We start from the raw sequence: 19,813 nt of genomic DNA, 5'->3' as shown, positions 1-19,813 counted from the left end.
TGTTATCTTCTATCTAGTAAAAACATATCACAATGTTTATGTGCAATTGTTCGTTAAATGTGCTTTCTTAGTGCATAATTCAGTTAACAGAATGAAGACAATGGCGTAAAATTAGGTAACTTTATTCAGTTTGTGCAAGTTGTACAACAGATGGTGACGTTCTCACTAACTCACACAAATCTGGCTGAGATCTTTTTATGTAGTTTGAAACAGCAACATCCAATCACAACACAACTCTGGCAGAATGCATTTTTTTTTATTTATTTTTTTTTTTTTTTAAGTGACATGATTCGGCCCCACCCCACACGGAAAAAAAAAATCCCTCTTAAGTGTTTTAAATTTAGATCAATGTTGTAAAAGGAAGTAAAACATCTGTCATGAGTTGTACAAATATGGCAACTGCTGGTTATATATTTTTTTGCAGTTGGTCCTTCATTTCATATATATATATTTTTTTTACTAAACAAGTGTAAAATGAAAAAAAAAATCAAACAATTTCCTATGGTGGCACAAAACAAGCAAGCACAGTGCTTTTCGCGTTAAAGTCCCATTTCAAAGTGAGAACAAAAGTCTAAAGCTTTGCTGAGAGGAATTTGTGAAGCAACCTATCAAAGTGTAAAGAATGGCAGCGATCCACAGGATTGAAACAGGTTGCCTGGGAAACATGAGTACTAACTAGCATCCTTTTTTTTTTTGTTACAAGAAGACAGTTGGCTACGACAGCGTTGAAACTCATGCAACGGTGGCCTCAAAGCAAAGACGCATTTCACACATTAAGCTCTCTGGGGCAGCGCGGCCTGGTGAAGATTATTCGAGAAGAGAACAAGAGGAAATCGGCCTTAAGAATATTAACATTCGAGCACAAGAAGAAAAAAAAATGTTAGACATTGCAGGCTATGCGGGACAGCTTGGCCTGGAGTGACGCCGTCTGAAAAGAAGAAAAAAAGGGTCATGAACCACCAAATGTAGATATTTTATGAAAATTGTTGAAGCAGTATGTGGCTCATATTGCAATATGTGTTAACGTCTCCATGTGCGCACCCGTCTCGCTTCTAGTTGGAATTCCTTTGCCTCACGTTCTTGTCTTGGTGGTTGGCATTGGAGTTGCTCTTCCTGGAAATAGGACGTCAACATGAGCACCATCACTGGAACAAAAAGCGGCGGCGGCGGAGTGTTGGCGGGTACTTACAAAGGAGCCGAGCCTGAGTCGTCGTCTGGGTGGCGGGAGTAGAAGAAAAAAGCAGGAGGAGGGCAGACAGAAAGAGGAGTCAGTTAACAGCGGGCCATTTGTGTGCTTGCGTGTAAAGTGCATGCCACTCCAGTTTTCATCTTCACATCTTCTGCAAGGTGACTCAATGAGTTAGGACAAAGATCGAAAAATTTAGCATGCCTGCCTGTAGCATCTGACAAACCTTTAAATATTTGCTGCATGTAAATGTAGTCGGAAGCTGATGTAGCTCGTATGGAAGAGAAAAGAAAAAAGAAAAAAAAGTCGCATACGGCACCACAGAGGCTCATGCATTCAAGCGAGAGCAGCAAAAGGAAGACTACGGGTGGGATCTTGATGTCAAAACGGTCAAAATGTGGAACTTGACAGCGTGGCCTGATGACATCACAGCCATTTATGCAGACGGGCTCTCGATGGGGCCCAATTGAGGCAAATGTCTTCATGAGATCATGACAGTGGTACCTCTTAAAGGTCTTCAAGATTAGTTGGAGCAAAATGCTTTGTTAAAGGAACGGTCTTCTGTTTTCACTCAGGAAAATGCACAATATAAATACGGGATTTACACCCATGAACTCCTTCTCAATGTACGCCTCTGGGCTTCTGTTAATGTGTGGTGGTGATTTTTTTTCCTCTACCCTCACTCCCCCAGCCTGTATTTTGCCATTTTGTGTTTGTTTTGTCAACAGCGGGACGTTTCTGTGGACAGACAGTTGTTTACCCCTCCTGCCAATCGTCGAGCAGGGGGGTGGCGGGGTGTCGCAGACGGGGCCGGACGAATTGTCGGCTGCATGACGTCACTCCCGCGGCAACAGCACGCACGGATTAAAAATAATAATAATCCGTGCATGCTGTCAAGTTGCCGCGGGAGTGACGTCAGCCAACAATTCCCCATCTGCGACACGCCCCCCGCTCTGCGATTGGCTGGAGGGGTAAACAACTGTCTGTCCACAGAAACGTCCCGCTGTTGACAAAACAAACACAAAATGGCAAAATACAGGCTTAGTTTAGGAAAAAAAAATCACCACCACACATTAACACAAGCCCAGAGGTGTAGATTGAGAAGGAGTTCATGGGTGTAAATTCTGTATTTATATAGTGCATTTTCCTGAGTGAAAACGGAAGACTGTGCCTTTAAGAAAAGTTAAATTCTTTTACACTCCAGCGTAAATGTCATACAAATTTTTTCCACATGGACCAGTCACATTGAGTGACTTCTGCAAGGATTTTGTTGACTGCGATAGATATAAGAACATAAAAACGCTGTTAGTGGACAAATTGCAAATTTGTTTTATGTTCGACTCTAACAATTAAATAACTAACTATACAAAGACTGAAGTTACCTTTCTTAATTAACAATTTTGAATCCCCATGAATGGGCTGGGCTACCAGAGGTGCAGTACCCCCGACCGCCACCAGGGGTGCTGCAGCTACTTTTGAAACTCATTGAACATGATGCGTTGGACCTTCGAGGTACCACTGTGACAGTCTTATCATGCACTGAGGACAAGATGCAGAATTCATGCAAGCAATGCCGCCACTTTTCTTCTTCTCGGGTTTGACGTCACTTGTTGGTCTCGTTTGACTCTTTCTCTGGCTCAGGCATGCATTTACAAAAGAATTCAAGGGAATTATTGGGAGAATTCCCAATAAGGAGTAACCAAAAGCAAGCGCGACGTCTTTGTTCTAAAGGGCCAGTGAAAGAGTGAGCACATCTTTCAGCACATTCCTTTCAAGAGGTGGTGACCAAGAGAGAAGTTCATTCCAGTTTACCACGCGGCCACCTCAGCTCAACCACTTCAGTCTGTCATGCAGTTTTATTCACTTACCAAATGCAAAATCAGCAGCGAACAGAGAAGTACAAATGTAAAGAATAAAAAAATAAAAGAAAATCGTTGTACACAAAAGCGGAAACTGAACTGTGAAAATTCTACTAGAAAATGCAAATAATGACAAAGAAAAAACAGGAGATTGTACTAAATGCATGCAACTTCATTGTGAATATGCAATTGCACCGTGACGGAAAATTGATGCTCTCAGTCTTGTTGGCCCAAATTACAAAGGAGGAAAAACAGAAAAAAAAAAAAAAAAAAAAAAAAAAAAAACATAACACACGGTCAACAGGATATGTAAAATGTGTATATGCTCCAGACACTATAATATAAAGAAAAAAAAAAAAACCTTCACAAATGTAATGTAAATTTACTGCCTTTTTAAATGTACCTATTAAAGTCTCTGAAAAGCCAACATAGAATAAGGACTTTTTTTCCTTTCTTTTTTTTTTTTTGCGCAATTGTATGTCAATGCAGCTCTTCGTACATTTTAAGAGTATCACATACCGTCAGTGACCTCATCGGGCTTTCTCCTCTTCTCGTAGATGAGGATGATGGTCACCAGGATGATGACCTCGGCCACGATACCGAGGAAGGGCCAGAGGGCGGCCAGGCGGCTGCGGACGCGCAAGTGGATCTGGTCGGTGTTGGTCCCGATGTCGCTGGTGCCCGAGCAGATGTAGTCGCCCACGTCGTTCTCGATGCTCAGGTCATTGACGGTCAGCGTGGTTTTTTCAGGGGTGCTCTTGATCTCGTACTTGTCGCTGGTGCCGTTGATGATGGGCTGAGGAGTTCGACGGCCGGTGTTATCATCATTTGTGAGGTCACGGCATTGGTGCTGACAAGTGTTGCTTACCGTTTGGACGCCATCTTGAACCTTGAACCAGGTCCAGTCAGTCGGCAGCGGGTAGCCATGACTCACGCACACCATCACGCCTTTGTCTCGTTCATTGCCGTGTTCGGAGTGCTTGTAGGCTGCCACGTGTGGGATGGCTACAAGCAGGAGGGAACGCAGGAGCGGTTATTTAAAAAATAAATAAATAAATAAAATAATAATAAAAACACTACACTGACTAGATAAATTTAAACATTGTCTTACTTTTGACTTCAATTGTTTGCTGCACTTGTGGCTCACTCAGGAAGACACACTCATACTTTCCACCAGAGGTATGGGTGATTTTGTCCAGTCTGCAGATGGAGGGCAAAAAAAAAAAAAAAAAAGTGAGAACAAGAGATATTACTATCTTAAATCATGCCTATAATTGTTGACAGAAGTGGGAAGTCAATTCATTAATTTCACAGACGTCGCTAGTTGAGTCATGACTTTCTGTGATGACATTTTGCAATTCAGATCTTGTAAAGGGGGAAAAAACGGACATGGAGGAACATGGAGCGTTAATGATGGTAACATTTTCAGAGAAGTAAGATACCAAACACCCCCCCCCCCCTCCCCCTTGAGAGTTTGGTCATGTGACATTCGCAAGCTGAGTAATGATTGGTCGTTAAGATGAGCCCTGAGCAACTGATTGATGTCAATTTCAAATCAATATTAAGGGACAAAATGCCCACCCCCCTAAGATGGATTTAAAAAAAAAAAAAAAAAAAAAAAGATGGATTTTGCTGCTTCATATATATTCTACAAATGTAATTGTCAATCATATTATGAAGAAAATATTGGTGTTGACTTACAAAATTTTATGCCAGCTTAACAGTGACTTGTGGCCTGTGCTATTGTGCCAGCCTAGAAACCAACTCGTAACTTCCAGCATTAATGCAGAATACAAAACAAAATTTTTTTACAGATTAAAAGTGGACTGTAGCAGCACAAAGAATGGGGGTGGGGGGATGAATAAAAACAAATTAAATACAAAATGCTCATAATGATGTGTACAAAGAAAAAAAAAACTGCAAGTGCATGTGACAAAAAAATCCCAACGGTTGGGAGTTGCTCAGGTCATCACAATTGCGCTTTTGTTTGTGTGCCTTGGCTGCTTCTTGTCTAATGGCAAATTAAGGTCAGGGTGAGCGTGCAACACCGCTAGCGCTGCTTAGCCGCGCTGCCAAGAGCGCAGACCAATCACACGTCCGCACGGTCAGTCTCTCTGCTAATCAGGCGCGGTGAGTGCCTGACAAAGCGCCCCAAGCTCTGATGCTAACGGAGGCAGCGGCACAGGAAGAGATGAGAAGAATTGTGGCATAAACGGGCCTTTGTGTCAATGGTGAGTTTGTAAACAACTGAATGAGGAACAAAATGCACGTATGCAACATACTTCAGGACCGTGCTGTGGTCAGCATCTGTGGATTTGGACGACTCGATGACTTTGCCGTTGTGCATCCAGTGCGAGCCCTTGACGGCGAGGGTGGTGTCGGTCAAGTTGCATCTTAGCTCGGCGGAGGTCTGGTTGTTGACCTCGGATGGGTCAGTGATGATGGTTGGTGCTTGAGACGGACGAGAGGAGGATAAAGACATTTACCATTCTCAACTCAACACAGTCTGAGGATCTAAACTAAAAACTTCAATTTTATGGCATGAGAAAAATAGTGTGTAGATTTACAAACAAAAGTTGTAAATGTTCTTTTGTGTAATATCGAGTGTTGCAATAAAGTTCAAGTTATTGCAAATGAATACAGTGGAGGTTAGTTGTACAAATTGCACATAATACTCACTAGGAGATGGAAAGAGGGGAGTTGCAGAGGAAAGTTAATGAACTAAAAAGGAAGTGTTCTATTAATAAAATCATGCAGAAGCAGCAACAAGATGGCAATCACATGACACACAAGTATTTGTCAAATGATGCTTCAGTCAGACTAACAGAAGGAGATTCTTCTTTGCTAACTGAAGTAATACAAGTCCACAAGGAGGGGAACCAGCTGGGAGAGGCAGTGTTAGCCTCTTCCTCTTGTATAGTGCTACAATAGTAGCCCAAGTAATCATCTACAAGTCTTGATTTTTATTCTACACATTTAAGCAATTAACTCATTCAATTAACTCATTCAAATAAAAAATAAAAAAAACGTGTAAAAATGTTTTCTTTTATACTTTGTCCTTCACTCCCAAAAACATATTTACACATTTTGTGTTTTTTTTTTTTTATGCAAAAGCATATAGAAGGCTTTGATGCAGCTTCTGACTTGAAGAGGTGGCTTAAAGCAATGGTAGATATTTAAAAAAGAAAAAAGAAAAAAAAGGCCAGCAGGTGGCAGCAGAGTATAAGAGATCAGCCAGGGCCATGCTGCAATAAACTCTTTTTGTCTCTTTTCACCAGGAATTTGAATATTGATGAAACTTAGCTATATTTTAATGCTAATTGCTGCAAAATGGTAGGGTCCATGTTTTTATAGCAATAGAACAATATTCTGTGGGCCTTGCAGAAGGGAGTTGCTATGGTGAAAATGGTTTGGAGTGAATGAGTTAAAGCAGTGCAGTGCAGTACTGTACAAAAGTCTCAGGTGACAACTGGACCTGTTGTTTTAGCAATGCTACATCAAGTCACCCAGTATAAGGCAATGAACAAAGTCATACTTTTAACAAATGTAACAAGCCTGTTATTTGGACCATGGACCAAGTTTTGTGTAATTAGGTTTGCATTTTTCATTATTGTTAAATGGCTGTTGTATAATAACGTCTTGAACACTTTCAGAACCCCAACCTTATGACCCATATTATATGCAAAATACCTAGGATACTACATTATCCATGACATGGGAAAAGATATGGGATTAATATCATTTCTAAATCAGGAGATTGGTGGTTGTGAGCAGGGTGTGCTTTACTACGGGGCTGATAGAGGGAAGGTGGGTTTTTGACGAGGAGTGGAGTGTCCAGGGCTCGACTATTGGGGAAATACTTTGACCCGCGTCTCCTGGGAGTTCCTCAACCACTCACTTTCAATCACAATAACGTTCGCTTGGGAGCGGATCCACTTGATTTTTGGCGTCTTCCACAGCTCATTGCGGTCGGGGTCATTGGAGGCTCGGCACTCGTACGTTCCCGAGTCGTCGAGGGCGAGGCTCGTGAGGTGAACGGTGCTGGTGGCGTGTGTGATGTAGGTGGCGTTTATCTGCACGCGGTCGCCGCGAGCCCCGTCAAAGAGCTGCACGGCAGTCTCATTGGGCTCTTGGCCCTCTAAGAACCACCACTGCACCTCGGGGATGGGGCTGCCTATCACCTCGCAATGCAGCTCGGCGCTGTCGTCGAGCAGCTTGGTGACGGAGAGGGGAGACTTGATGAAGCCGGCTGTGTCGGCCAGGCATGTGTTAATAGATTTTTGGGGGTGTGGTGGTGATGGTGATGGTGGGGGTTCGAGCAAAGCCAGGTGATTTCATGGATTGGTGATTGCAAAATGAGGCAGCGACAGAAGAAAACAGGCAAGGAAGAGAAAGAAAAAAATGATTAATAAAACAAATGAAATGGAAATATGCAAGTAGACAGAAAACAGAAGATATTATTTAAAACTTTTTTTTAAGTAAATTTGACCAGTTTATAATGTAAAGATTTAATGTCTCCCATCAATTTTTATTGTTAGGTGTAAGATCTTTAAAGCATGAGAAAATCAACCAAAAAGAAAGTAACGCATGCCATGACTTACAACAAAGTATGAAATACAAAGCAGATAAGGCTGATATGTACGAAGGAATGAAATTGGCATCTTTCATGCACTTGGTTGGAAATATATATTGAGCCAAGCCCCACCCCATCTGTCTTTGGGGGAGTATGTGTAACGCCGTATTGCAAAAAAAATAATCTGCCTGACATGAGACTGTCATCTTTTCTAGCTTTCCAGAGCTGAACGGGGGTCAGAGCGGGTTCCGGACAAAAAAATCCCACCCACTCCTTTCAGGGGGTCATTGAAGCAAGAAGGAAACACCATTCACAAACACATTTGATTGTTCCACAAAGCCCTGAATGCAAAGTCAATAATCACGCGCAGGCAGTCCTTTCTGTCACTTCCACAGCCACATTTCCTACGTTTATCAAGAATACTTCCTACTGCTCAGTTCGCCACAGGCCTTAGCAGGCACAGTAGTTTTTTCTTTGGATTGGTCTGCCTTGATGTACAGAAAACGTGGGTGGGTCCTCAAAAGAATTCTCTCACGACAGGCCGAGAGAGAAAGCGGTAGATGTCAAGGAAAATAAACCCTAGATTCTTTAGGGATATGAAGCTTGAAACAAATGAGGGATCCAACTAATTGGCTTATTTCAAGAAGGCAGATCCGATTAATGGTAAACAAGGGCCGGCGGAGTCTGTCCATACATCATCATGTAACAGTTTAAACTTTAGGTGTCTTTGCCACATTTACCAAGGGTCCTCTTAGCGTGCAATTTGTGGTAATTGTTCAAACTAGGTAATGGCCTGATGTCTGTTGAAAGTGTGTAACTAACCAACAAATGAAAAACAAAATCTAAAACAATCACGGTTTCAGACCAGAAAATATTTAGAGCAAATTATGTACAATAATGGCATGTATTGTTGGTCTGGACCAAATTGTGTTACTAAATTCGCTGTTGAACTTGAAACTATGAATTATGCTGATTTCAATTGGATTGAATCAAGTATTCTACCGATTATCACATTCAAATTTCGGATGGAATTTTATGTTGCCTTATTTAGCACAGTAATATACATTTGAAGTGCAGAATGATATTTGTGTCCATCTGGGGTCACATTCCGCAAGTTCTACTGCAGTATCTGTAATTTAAAGTGAATGGTTTAAAATTTTTAAGTGGTGCTTGGGCTGGTGAGTGACATGGGCGTCAGAAAATGAGGTTGTAGAGTTTTCTGGCCATTAATTAACTGGCCAGCCTGCATGTTGAGTGACTCAGCATGAGCAGTTGTGCATAACTGTTTATTACGTCTCTTCATACCATATGTTCAATAAAACGCTTTGTTTATCCTTTAGCCTATGTCGAGGGGCGGGGGTGTGGGGGCATTGCAATTTTCTAACTGGTGATGGTAGGCTACATTCAATTAGCAAGCACTGACTCATTCTTTTGTGTTGGCCATCATAGATGTGCTCTTGTGGTGCACATTCCACTTTATCTCCCTTATTTAGTGTGAAATGATCCCGACCTCTGGACATTTTCTGTGTTTTATGGACCGTTTCCTGCTGGCTCGCTGCCATCGCACAAAACAGACTGGTGCATGTGACTACGATAACAGCACATGTTGAAAACGGATCCCTGCAAAACTTCGAGGCAGACATTTCGCTTCGATACAAATTATTTGAGTTACTTGATTGTTGCAGCCCTAATTTCAATGTATCACATGAATCAACATCATCAACTTGTGGAACTTTGTGCAAACTGAGGTGAACACAAAGACGAACGAGACTTGTGCATCATACACAACCAATTCTTACCTAATTGAAATCCAGTGATTTAGAGTCTGGTGCTAAATATGTCTAATAACAGTTATTGGTCATGCGTTTTGATAAAACATCACTGTAAAACTGTTTTACTCTCCTGAAATAACAAACAGCATATATGGTTGTTTGTTGAAGGACTGCAACAATAGGTAAAGCTAAAATTTTGGTTGTGTCCCAAGTAGCAGAGCTGGCCAACTCACCGCAAGCTGTAGGTATGCATGCTTTATCTCTGTTTGGAGTTGTTCACATTTCATGTACCAGTAGTGGGAAAAAGAACTGAGGATTGCTACAACTTTTGTAAAAAGACGAGAAAGGTCCATCCTAAGGCAGTATTTGCAAATATTGACATTTTACACTGAACTGGAAAGGTTAGTACAATGTCAATGTTGCGTACAAGGCAGAACAGTCACATGCTGTTCCAGGTCAGCATGACGAAAGAATGGAAAACATTGAGATACACTGACGCTATTTGATCCCGGCCCCACGCTTAGCAGAAGGGGTCCACATACAGAACATTCAATGGGTCTGATACAATGGTGCGCGTACATACATTACAAAGTCACCCACTTAGTCTAAAAATAATCATTAATTTGATGGGGCAGGTGAATGCATGCTTGCATGGCAGGCGCTAAGGCCAATACGGTTTATTGTAATAAAACGATTAATTTAACAGAGCAGGTTAAGCTGCTGTGCTCTCAAATGATGTTCCAAAAAAATATTGAAAACAATTCCCAATGAATGGGGTAGTAGGTCAGAAAGATTGCATCATGACTTAGTTTTCACACCAAAGTTAAGCAAGATAAAAAGAAAACGCTATGGGGGATTTCTAATAATAGTCATTTGAAATGGCAGATGCAGACACCTTGTGACACAGCAGCAATAGACTGTATTGGAAAAACGTGTGCCATGGCACTTGAGTGTAGTGACCACACAAACTTAATGCTGGTACATAACTGTTGAAACTGTAATAAGGGCTATTTTGACTGAACCAACCAGTGCCACCTACAATTGATGTTTTAAGGCGTTATTAGTCGGTTCAGGGAGACAAAGTAACTTGGGATATACTTTGACCTAAAAAAAAAAAAACACTGTCAAAAAACAATCAACATTGGAAAAGCAGTTCAGCAATTTACATAATTGTTTAAAAAAAAAGTGCCAATACAGCTGATGCTAGCCTGTCATTTTGTCTTTTTTTTTTAAGGTTGTAAAATTTATTTTCAGAAAAAAATATATACACAACTTAAAAAGTTGTAAGTCTTGAACATGAACTGTCATAATTTTTTTTACAAAAAATAAAAATAAAATACAGAATCAATGTTCCATAGATTGTATTCACTAACAATATTTCGGCTCATCTAGGTTCAAGATTCACTGTAATGACTTTACTACTGCTTCATCATACATTTATATGACTGACGCCAACTTTATGATCGTATGGAAGCTTTCCCAGCTTGCTTTGTTGCTGTTACAAAGTAACACTGAATGTGTTGTTATGCCTCTGTTATGTTATTTTGCACACACTGTGCATTATAGTACACAGCCTTTGCCAATTGTTTTTTCTATTCACGGCCTTGATTGTTTTTAATACAAACATGCCCCGTGATGACTACGATTGCGTTTAAACCGTACGCCGTATAGGCTATTGGAGCATAAAATAGGGAAAATAGTTAAAGGACGCGTTCCGACTTACGTACACGTTCGTCGCCGCCCTACATACAAAACCCGCCGTAAAACAGGGTCATAACATTATTTTCAAAGTCTTACGTTTGATCAAGGGTGTGGGGAAAAATAGCAGTATATCAACAATTTGCGCAGTTAATGTTTAGCAACCACTGATGGCCTTTACAGGCCGAGCAAACCCGAAAACCAAAAACGACGGGACATAGATTACCAATTCTTATAGCTGACAAGTGCTATTGCGTAAGCGTCAATATTTCGCGGTTACTTAACGACACCCAAAAGTCTATTAAAAATGTAAACTCAAAAGGGAGAGGGGAGAAAAAAAAAACGTTTTCCAGTTTTAGCACGATGGGGTCATTTGACGCTAATAGTGCTAATGATTTTCATCCTCAGCAAATTAGCATAACATGATGCTAGCCAGGGACGCCTACTGGCGTTAGTATTTATTAGCTGTAACATGGGATTGATTTCGTTTAAAACCTAGCATTCTGGCATTTATATTTATTTACATCGGCAAAAGCAAACACCTATCGTAACGTCAAAAACCCAAACAGTTAAGACGTCGTCCGCGTCGAGGGCAAAGTCTTACATCGTTCAACATGGCTGACCATCGACAGACTGAGGGAAAATCGCTTACCTGTGGACGCGTTAGCCCGGCAACAGCTCAACACAAGGACGCCGACAGCCCAAAATAGCTTCATGGTTGATAACAGAGTACGTGCTCGACCACACGCCGACAGATGCTGTCCACGCCGGGTTGGGTTCGGCCGTGTATCGCGTCCTGGGAGTTGAAGGCGCTGAATGCTCGCCAGCAGTAACGCTCGTCGTCCTCTACTTGCGACGCACGCAAACACGCCCCGGTCCGCACGTACGCGTAACGTCACCGAATGGGGCGTGGTCCTTTTTTTTTTTAATTTTTAAATAATAATAATAATAATAATAATAATAATACCATTGTATTATTTTATGATGAAATAACACAAATAATTGCATTAATTCGTAGGTTACTATATTTCAGTAGAGTGCAACAAATAAGGTCCCACCGAAGGATAATTATTCAATGAATTCAAATATAATATTTTGGGGCTTTTATAGCAGTTCCTCTGAGGTTTTATTTCATTTCATAAGTACAGGGTGACCCAAAAAGATGCGTACCCATATTTTATTCGATAAAAAATCCATTTTTTAACGAATGTCTTTTCTGTTGCAGGACGTGAAAGGTGAACCTATGGATGATCATTTGCAGCTATAGTTGCCCTGAGAATGTCTTCCAACTAACAATCGTTGATTTTGATGGAAAGTTGCGACAATGGAAACGCTTTCGAAACTGAAGCTGTACACTCTGGTATGATTTTGTCGCAAAATAGGTCTCCAGGGAGAATATCTTCTGCTGATTTGTCCAAGACATTTTCAGGGCAACTATAGCTGCAAATGATCATCCATAGGTTCACCTTTCACGTCCTGCAACAGAAAAGACATTCGTTAAAAAATGGATTTTTTATCGAATAAAATATGGGTACGCATCTTTTTGGGTCACCCTGTATTAGCCCCGCCTACTGCCCAAAGCCAGCTGAGATAAGCGCCAGCAACCCCCGCGATCCTTGTGAGGAATAAGCGGTCAAGAAAATGGATGGATGGATGGTTGGATAATTATTAGGCAGGCAGGCATCTTTATTCTTTTCCATTATTCTTTAAAATTACGTACATGCAGTCTAAATCAACACGTTATTTAAACTAGTAAAACACTATAGCTCTTCCAAAAAATCCAACAAATGAACATAAATTTAAGCCTGAGCTTACAAAAGATCCTGTGAAGTGAATGCTTTATGAAGCGGATTGAACCAGTTAAAACGTCAAATAATTCATTGAAGACTAAGTTGTATTGTTTAAAAGTTTGAATTGTAAAAGCCAGGCTATTTTCTTTCTCTCCTCATAAACGTGAAGTCACGTCCATAGGAACAATCTGTTTTCACTGAAGCCCTTTGAAGCTGAGCAACGATACAAAATGGAGGAAGGACCCCCTTAGTGGCCATACAATAAATCGGAAGCAGAATTGATGACTTCATTGAATCCAAAAAGTACAAAACAATCAACCATCTTATTCATTGAAGCTTGAGTTTGTAGTCAGGGATCAAAATGGGTCTCATTTTGATAGTCTGTGACTTTAAATTATGAAATATTTTATTACTCTTCAAAACAGTTGCAAATGTTGGGAAAAAAAAAATATATATATATATATTTAAAACGAGCACTGTTGTGTTCTGTGTGGCAAAAAGTACACATAAGAACTATTTGTCTTGCGTATCATCTCCCAGACCCCTTTATTTTCATACGTGATCATACTGCAAATCAACTGGCAAATCAACTGGCAAACTTGGAAAAGAACTCATATTCCACTGAGGTTAAACCGTGTATGAAATGTTTCGACTACATGGAGAATGCGAGAGATTTTTAGGCCTTTGTGGGTAAAATGTAAAAAATAAAATAAAATTGCTGTGTATGTCGAAAGCAAGTTTTCATGTCAAAACATATTTGGGTCTTATGTTAAAACTGCAAGTTGAGCCTTGATAGTTTAGCAGTTGCAAATTTGAAAACAAAAGGAACCATAAAGAAAAATTACTGTCTGTGCACGGTAAAGTTCTTGGATATGATGGCTACTCTTAAAAAAAATGTACTATTCATTTTGCTTTTCACACTGGCAATAACAGTTCAATTCTAAATGTTCTAGCATGAGGCGTCCTTTGAAGTCTTTTGCGCGCTTCCCCACATTGTCCCTGACAGCGGCTTCGGTCACGGGGCCTCCACCCATCTTTTGTTTGAATCCCTGATGGATATTTAAAAAAAATAAAAAAAAATAAAAAAAAGGAGCAGCCTGACCTGACATCTTACTTACCGCGGAACCGGGTGTTCTAAACTGAGATTGCACCCGTGTGTTCTCCCCTTTGTCAGGGACACAGCAAGGCCGCGACAGCAGTGGGAGCTCCAAACGGCTCAAAAAAAAAAAAAAAATCTAGATGGAGACGTATAAGAAACGCTTCTCTAAGAGTTGTCGGTGGAGTTCTCGTTACTGGTGGAGCTGGAGGAGTGAGGGGTGGAGGAAGACGATGAGGACGTTGAGGAGGTGGAGGAAGAGGAGGAGGTAAAGTTCATCCCTGATAGTTCTGGAGGATTGGTCGCCGTGTTCTGGCCGCTCAAGCTTTTCCGGCACACCGGACACGTGTCATGCTGGAGACAGCGGCAGAGAAAGTCAAAAAACAACTAACTAACCACATGCGCCATCACAGACAACTGCTCCGTCGTTACCAAAAATGAATTGACAGCATGGAGATCGTCTCCATCACAGCATAACATTCAATCTGATTACCTGCTCGAGCCAGGGCACAATGCAATCGTTGTGGAACATGTGATTGCACGGCAATTGCCTCACGTTTTCTCCCACACTGTAATCTTCTTTGCACACTGGACATTCCAATCCTGAAGCTGGTAGACAAGTCACATAATATGACGACAACTTAAAACGACAATTTAACAGTATAATACGTTAAGTGGTTCTGACAGGCCATTTTTGCTGACTTATCCGATTTAAAGGGATACCTGACACATTGAGCCATTTTCAGCAGTAAAAAGTTAATAATTTGTCTAGAATTAAATTGATAACTTAATTTTTCCAGATACAATTAAAACGAATTTTTCCTCTTGTCGTCGACTGAAGATGACATCACCTGTGGAGGAAGTAGGTAACGGCCAATCATGGCTCAGTTTCTTGACCAAACCCAGAAAACAGGTGAGCCATGATTGGTCGTTACCTACTTCCTTAGCACAGGTGATGTCATCTTTAAATCGACAGCAAGTGGAAAAAAAAATGTTTTAAAAAAGGTATTAATTGTATATAACAAATAATGAAGTTATTAAAAGTCACTCTGGACAAAATATTATTGCTGAAAATGGCTCAATGAGTCAAGTATCCTTTTTTAAACAACCTTTTTCTTGAGCTAGTAATGTGCAATTTTCAAACTTTTTTTCTGCCAAGTCTAAAATAATATTACATGATCACAGGTCTTCGCACAATTTAAGTATCAACACTTTGTTTTCAACTTACCAACGTGTTCCTGTGTAACTAGAACTGAAGGCAGATTTTTTATTTTATCTCGATCTGCAGGCGGAGGCCCCGTGTTCTCAAACTGGTTCAATAACTGAAAATGAAGACAAAATGCATGCTGTATGAAAACACACTGCACGTGAAATTACCATTCGTAGTTAAATAAAATATGATGGGCAATACCTGTGTTATAATAGCATCTAACCCGTTAGCACCCCATGCATAATCCATAGGATTTGAATGAAGAACACCCCTGTCAATCAAAACAAACAGCATTCAAAACAACAAATGTTGCTACTAGAAATTGACAAAATGTAATGCAAAAATGTAAAATCTTGTATTAATAATAATAATAATGAGAAAATGGATGTATAATTTCCTATTCATCACTCAAGGAAATGCAGTAAAAAAAATATATCCTAAAACGTGACTCACCAGGGTCCAACACCAATATTTGGCATTGCAGTTGGTGCAATGATTCCATTCACGAGCTGCTGAATGATTCTACAAACACAAGCAGAGGAGATGTACCATATAAAATATGCGAAAACAAACATGGTGCCTTCCGTCTGTTTGTGCGAGACTCACCCCTCCAAAGTGGGAACCCCCTCATGCCTGCCGGGCTGCCGTCTTGAGCCGTGCCGACTCCTCGGCTGCCTGGCACTGTAGCGCTGCCGCGACGCGTTCTCCCTTTCTCGCCGGCTCTCGGCGTCGCGGTTGTCCTCCGCTCCGAGTCCGGCTCCGAAGTCGAAGGCGTCATCGAAGACACTCAGCGAGAACTGGCCGTAGCCCGACGGGAATGTAAACAAGTGCTGGTCTGCGTTCTGGAGGTAAGAAATTTGGGCGCCGAGGAAGAAAAGTTTTACAATCTCCAACGGCGATAACACAAACCTATTCACAACTTCTTAGATTACATTTGGGTACAAACTAACCATGCTGCCTTCGATGTAGTGTGGTTCAGCTCAAATGTAAAATCTATACAGAACCTGGACCAGTGTCGAATGGGAGCAAAAAGCATACGGACATAAATATGGGGGGGGGGGGGACTGTATAATGTACCTAGTAACCGGTTACAAGTGAAATTAACTAGTTTGTAAGAATGCCGACATACTTAGCCTTTTTCGTTTATGTCACAATCAGGCTGTGATTAAACGGCGCAAACCCATGTGGACAAGTACGGCGCACTGGGAGTCTTGTTGACTGTTACATCGAAGAAAATGACAACACTGATAGATGTCTTTGCATAGTGACTGGCATCAGTGCTACCACAGTATAGTGAACGCCACAACATTCATCATCAAGCACTGAAGTCCACTTCCTTGAGAGGTTAGTCAAGTTGACAGTTAAAGGAGACATACTGGGCATTCTTTCCCCCATCAATTTAAAATGCTTGATGTTTTTATCAAAAATACCTCAAGGGTCAAGAATTGTACTTACATTTAAGCCCGTGCAAGGTTTAAACATCACAATTCGTGCTATTTGCTAGCCCGTCTATAGCATTTTTGCATTATGCTAGTAGAAATGAAGCTAAGGGAAGAATGAAATAGTACAGATCAGCCTTCTTACAAATCCAAATATGAGTACTGTACAGACGTACTGCATCAGCATCGATACAGATATTGGTGCATTCATATTTTTTTTCTAACTAGGAGTGCAGTGACTACCCCTAACTTGGCATTTTAGGGGCCAAGTAGAAGATTTAAGTGGACACACTGTATATTGACTTGCGAAGTATATATTCATCCCATTCAATTTCACTATATTACTAATGAATGGGCTAAAGTGTGGACCAGAAGTTGGTCAGCAACAAAAAATAATAAAAAAGAAGAAAAAAATCAGCAAATTAACTGTACGCACTAATGCGAGTAGATCAAAATTGTAGTTGTATCACCTCAAAATTTAGGGGTAAAATCCATCAAAACCCACCTAGTACAACTATGCTTACCTTCACTTTATTTATATACTGTATTGTTTCCAACAATGTAGTCTGGTAATGACTCAAAAGTGCCAAACCTTCACCCAGCCTAGCTTCCAGGTCATGCTTGGAGAAGCTTGGTGCATGAGTGGTTATTATGTAAACGGCTTCCTCAGACACACTTTTGAAAATTGGCAGTGAAAAAAAAAATACTTGGGTGTGCAATTTCACACTTGATGGCTGGGCTGCTACTCCAGAGACTCAAGTATTTGTTTACATGCAATTAAAAAGTCAATTTTCCAAAATATGTCTCCTTTAACACAAAATGTGATGTAAGTAAAGAATGAGTTAGGAACCTCAAATGGTTGCTGGTTTTGTGGCCCGCTGGAGATGGTAGACACGGAGCCATTGTCAGCACTAGACGGGAGACAGATAGTTGACGAAGTTATGTGTCGTTATATTGTTGTTGCTTTTTTAACCACACCAATCGGGCTTGTTTTCTTAGATTCCTATTAATGTCACAGCAAATCGATTAGCATCCGATTCCAACGTATCCTTACCGATTCCACACTACGTAAATGTACAGTTATGATTGTTATTTCATAACACACAATGAATGGTGGGAGATTTAAAATGTACACAAATTGAAAGTATACCTGATTTGTATGGTGCTATACTTTATTTAAAAAATAACAATGCATACCTTCTTTCTTCCAGTAGCTCCTCGATGAACCCCGACTCACATCTTGGACAGGTGTACTCCTGAAAAATACAAAACAAACATCGCCTGTTGAATGTGCCTAATTATTGTCAATGAATTCACATATAAAATAACACTTAAGTTACAAAGATGGCAGGATTCTGAACCATTATCATATGCGAGACATATCTTGTATTGCAACATCAGCGAAATCACAGAACAGTCAGCATTTATCAGTTTTACTTTCACGTGGAACGCAGCCAAACTGCATACTTGTACCTCTATCAACCATATTACATAAGCATCTGGTACGTGACAGTTGCTGTGCCAGCAAAACAGGGTGGCAGAAGTTGAAAATTAAATTTAAAAAAGGGTACTCATGAATATTTGCTATTAGGGTTCAGAGTTTTCTCTGTAACGGCCGTGAATACTGCTCTCAAGTAGATTTCTCCGTTATCTGTAGTGCATGGAGTAAATAGGGAGAGCTCAAGTTAACTGCAATTGAGATCTTGAGTGACTGGGCACATCCGTCTCCTGTCAATTCCCGTCGTGAATGACACTCACCTGTCACCGAGCGCTTTTGCACATTCAGCTAGACGGACGTAAATGTGCTTCAGCCGGTGCTCAGTCTGTGTATTTTATTTGACAAGTTGTATCATTGTGCCCTCGCCAAAAGGTGGGTGTCCTCAATGACAGGAAATGGGAGTGCCCAGTTATTACGATCTTGGCGATGATTTAAAAAAACAACAACAAAAACAGGTACAGCAGTGATTTGAAGGACCGAACAAGCCCAATTATGTTCTTCTCAACCAAGAGGGCACGCGACCAGCTTTGAATTCTCCTGTCGCAACTCTTACCTCTTCTCACACACTGAACGAAGCCAACATGCTGCTTGATCGCCTGACCCACATTAAGTGGAAAACTTGTAGTTTGGGTTGAAATGTGTCATGTGTGACACCAATCCTGGGACTTTTCTGACACTTGTGTAATGTGTAGGATCATGGGAGCAGTATGTGGATGAAAGAAGATCATTCTGGAACTTGACAACATATCCACCAACTGATTGAGAATTTACGGTGCTCTCTTGTTTAGGCAAATGAATGACGTCACGTTACTCTTAATATCATCACAATGGTGTTATAGTTGTCACACAGCGAAAACATTCCATAATCAAGATTTAAACGTCAGTATAAAAAGGTCTACATTAAACAGACTGGGAACGTTTTACAAAAATAAAAAGAGGAACGTTGCTAACTTTCTTTCAAGTGACACAAGCGTATATTTTTAAAACGCAACGCGTTTAACAGTAAAACGAGCCTTGAAGATAGCAAGCTGGCTAGCCTGCCATGAGCATTACAGTTAAAACAGGACCTCGTAGCCGTTAGCACGCTAACATTCAGTCCCGATGACGAAATGGCTCTCCAACAAAAAAAACGTCATAAAACATCTAACGTGTGTTGAATGCGCTCGGGCGTTGTGTACCCTGACGTACCGTCGGGAGTACTTACGGGAAGGCGAGGGCTGATCTCAGCGGAGCATCTGTGACAGAAGAAACGGCTAGGCCACGGATGTGCTTCGGCCATCTTCTTTAGCCTCTAAAGCGGAGAGGTTGGAACAAGTATGGGGCACAACAGAGGACAATGTTTTCACCACACAGGGTATCCAAAACATAGAAAATTACTTTTAACTTTTGCCATTAAGTGTGAATAAATAAATATACTAATTAAAGTAGTTTATGTTGACTGAAGACCATAACTAAGGAGCTTTAGTTTGAATTTACGAATTGAGATTAATGAAAATACATGTTTTTTTGTAACAAATTATAAACAAACAGACTCAATTTGTGTATTTATTTTTTTATTTCTTATATGTAGCTGAAATGTCAGCATTGGCAGTTAGGTGTGTAGCATGTACACGATGTTGCCACAAGATGGCGGCCGTGCGAATCTAGTGGCGTGAAGTGTACTTCACTCCAATTTTAAACTTGAAGTGCATC

The 19,813-nt window shown here is 40.7% G+C and overlaps 2 protein-coding genes across 4 annotated transcripts; both read right to left on the bottom strand.

Moving 5' to 3' along the window:
* Positions 1-106: 106 nt before the first annotated feature.
* bsg (basigin) lies at positions 107-11,967 on the bottom strand. Of its 3 annotated transcripts, none has more exons than XM_077533841.1 (9): positions 11,741-11,967; positions 6,944-7,294; positions 5,328-5,496; positions 4,157-4,245; positions 3,914-4,050; positions 3,565-3,841; positions 1,190-1,202; positions 1,042-1,113; positions 107-928 (listed from the first exon to the last, which is right to left on the bottom strand). In XM_077533841.1, the coding sequence occupies exons 1-8, from the start codon at positions 11,802-11,804 to the stop codon at positions 1,053-1,055; spliced, it is 1,161 nt and encodes a 386-aa protein (XP_077389967.1). In that variant the 5' UTR covers positions 11,805-11,967; the 3' UTR covers positions 107-928; positions 1,042-1,052. The 3 variants fall into 3 exon arrangements, with proteins under 3 accessions (XP_077389967.1, XP_077389966.1, XP_077389968.1); XM_077533840.1 differs by having other exon boundaries at positions 1,190-1,214; positions 11,741-11,965; XM_077533842.1 differs by lacking the exon at positions 6,944-7,294 and having other exon boundaries at positions 1,190-1,214; positions 11,741-11,957.
* Positions 11,968-12,745: 778 nt separating this feature from the next.
* On the bottom strand, positions 12,746-19,479 carry LOC144027545 (E3 ubiquitin-protein ligase RNF126-like). The gene is made up of 9 exons (XM_077535173.1): positions 19,326-19,479; positions 17,821-17,879; positions 17,474-17,534; positions 15,791-16,026; positions 15,638-15,706; positions 15,386-15,455; positions 15,203-15,296; positions 14,468-14,583; positions 12,746-14,328 (listed from the first exon to the last, which is right to left on the bottom strand). The coding sequence occupies exons 1-9, from the start codon at positions 19,398-19,400 to the stop codon at positions 14,143-14,145; spliced, it is 966 nt and encodes a 321-aa protein (XP_077391299.1). The 5' UTR covers positions 19,401-19,479; the 3' UTR covers positions 12,746-14,142.
* Positions 19,480-19,813: the final 334 nt, after the last annotated feature.

This window comes from Festucalex cinctus, chromosome 10 (genome assembly GCF_051991245.1).
Source record: "Festucalex cinctus isolate MCC-2025b chromosome 10, RoL_Fcin_1.0, whole genome shotgun sequence".
Lineage (NCBI taxonomy): Eukaryota > Metazoa > Chordata > Actinopteri > Syngnathiformes > Syngnathidae > Festucalex > Festucalex cinctus.
This window is presented reverse-complemented; position numbering and strand designations above follow the sequence as displayed.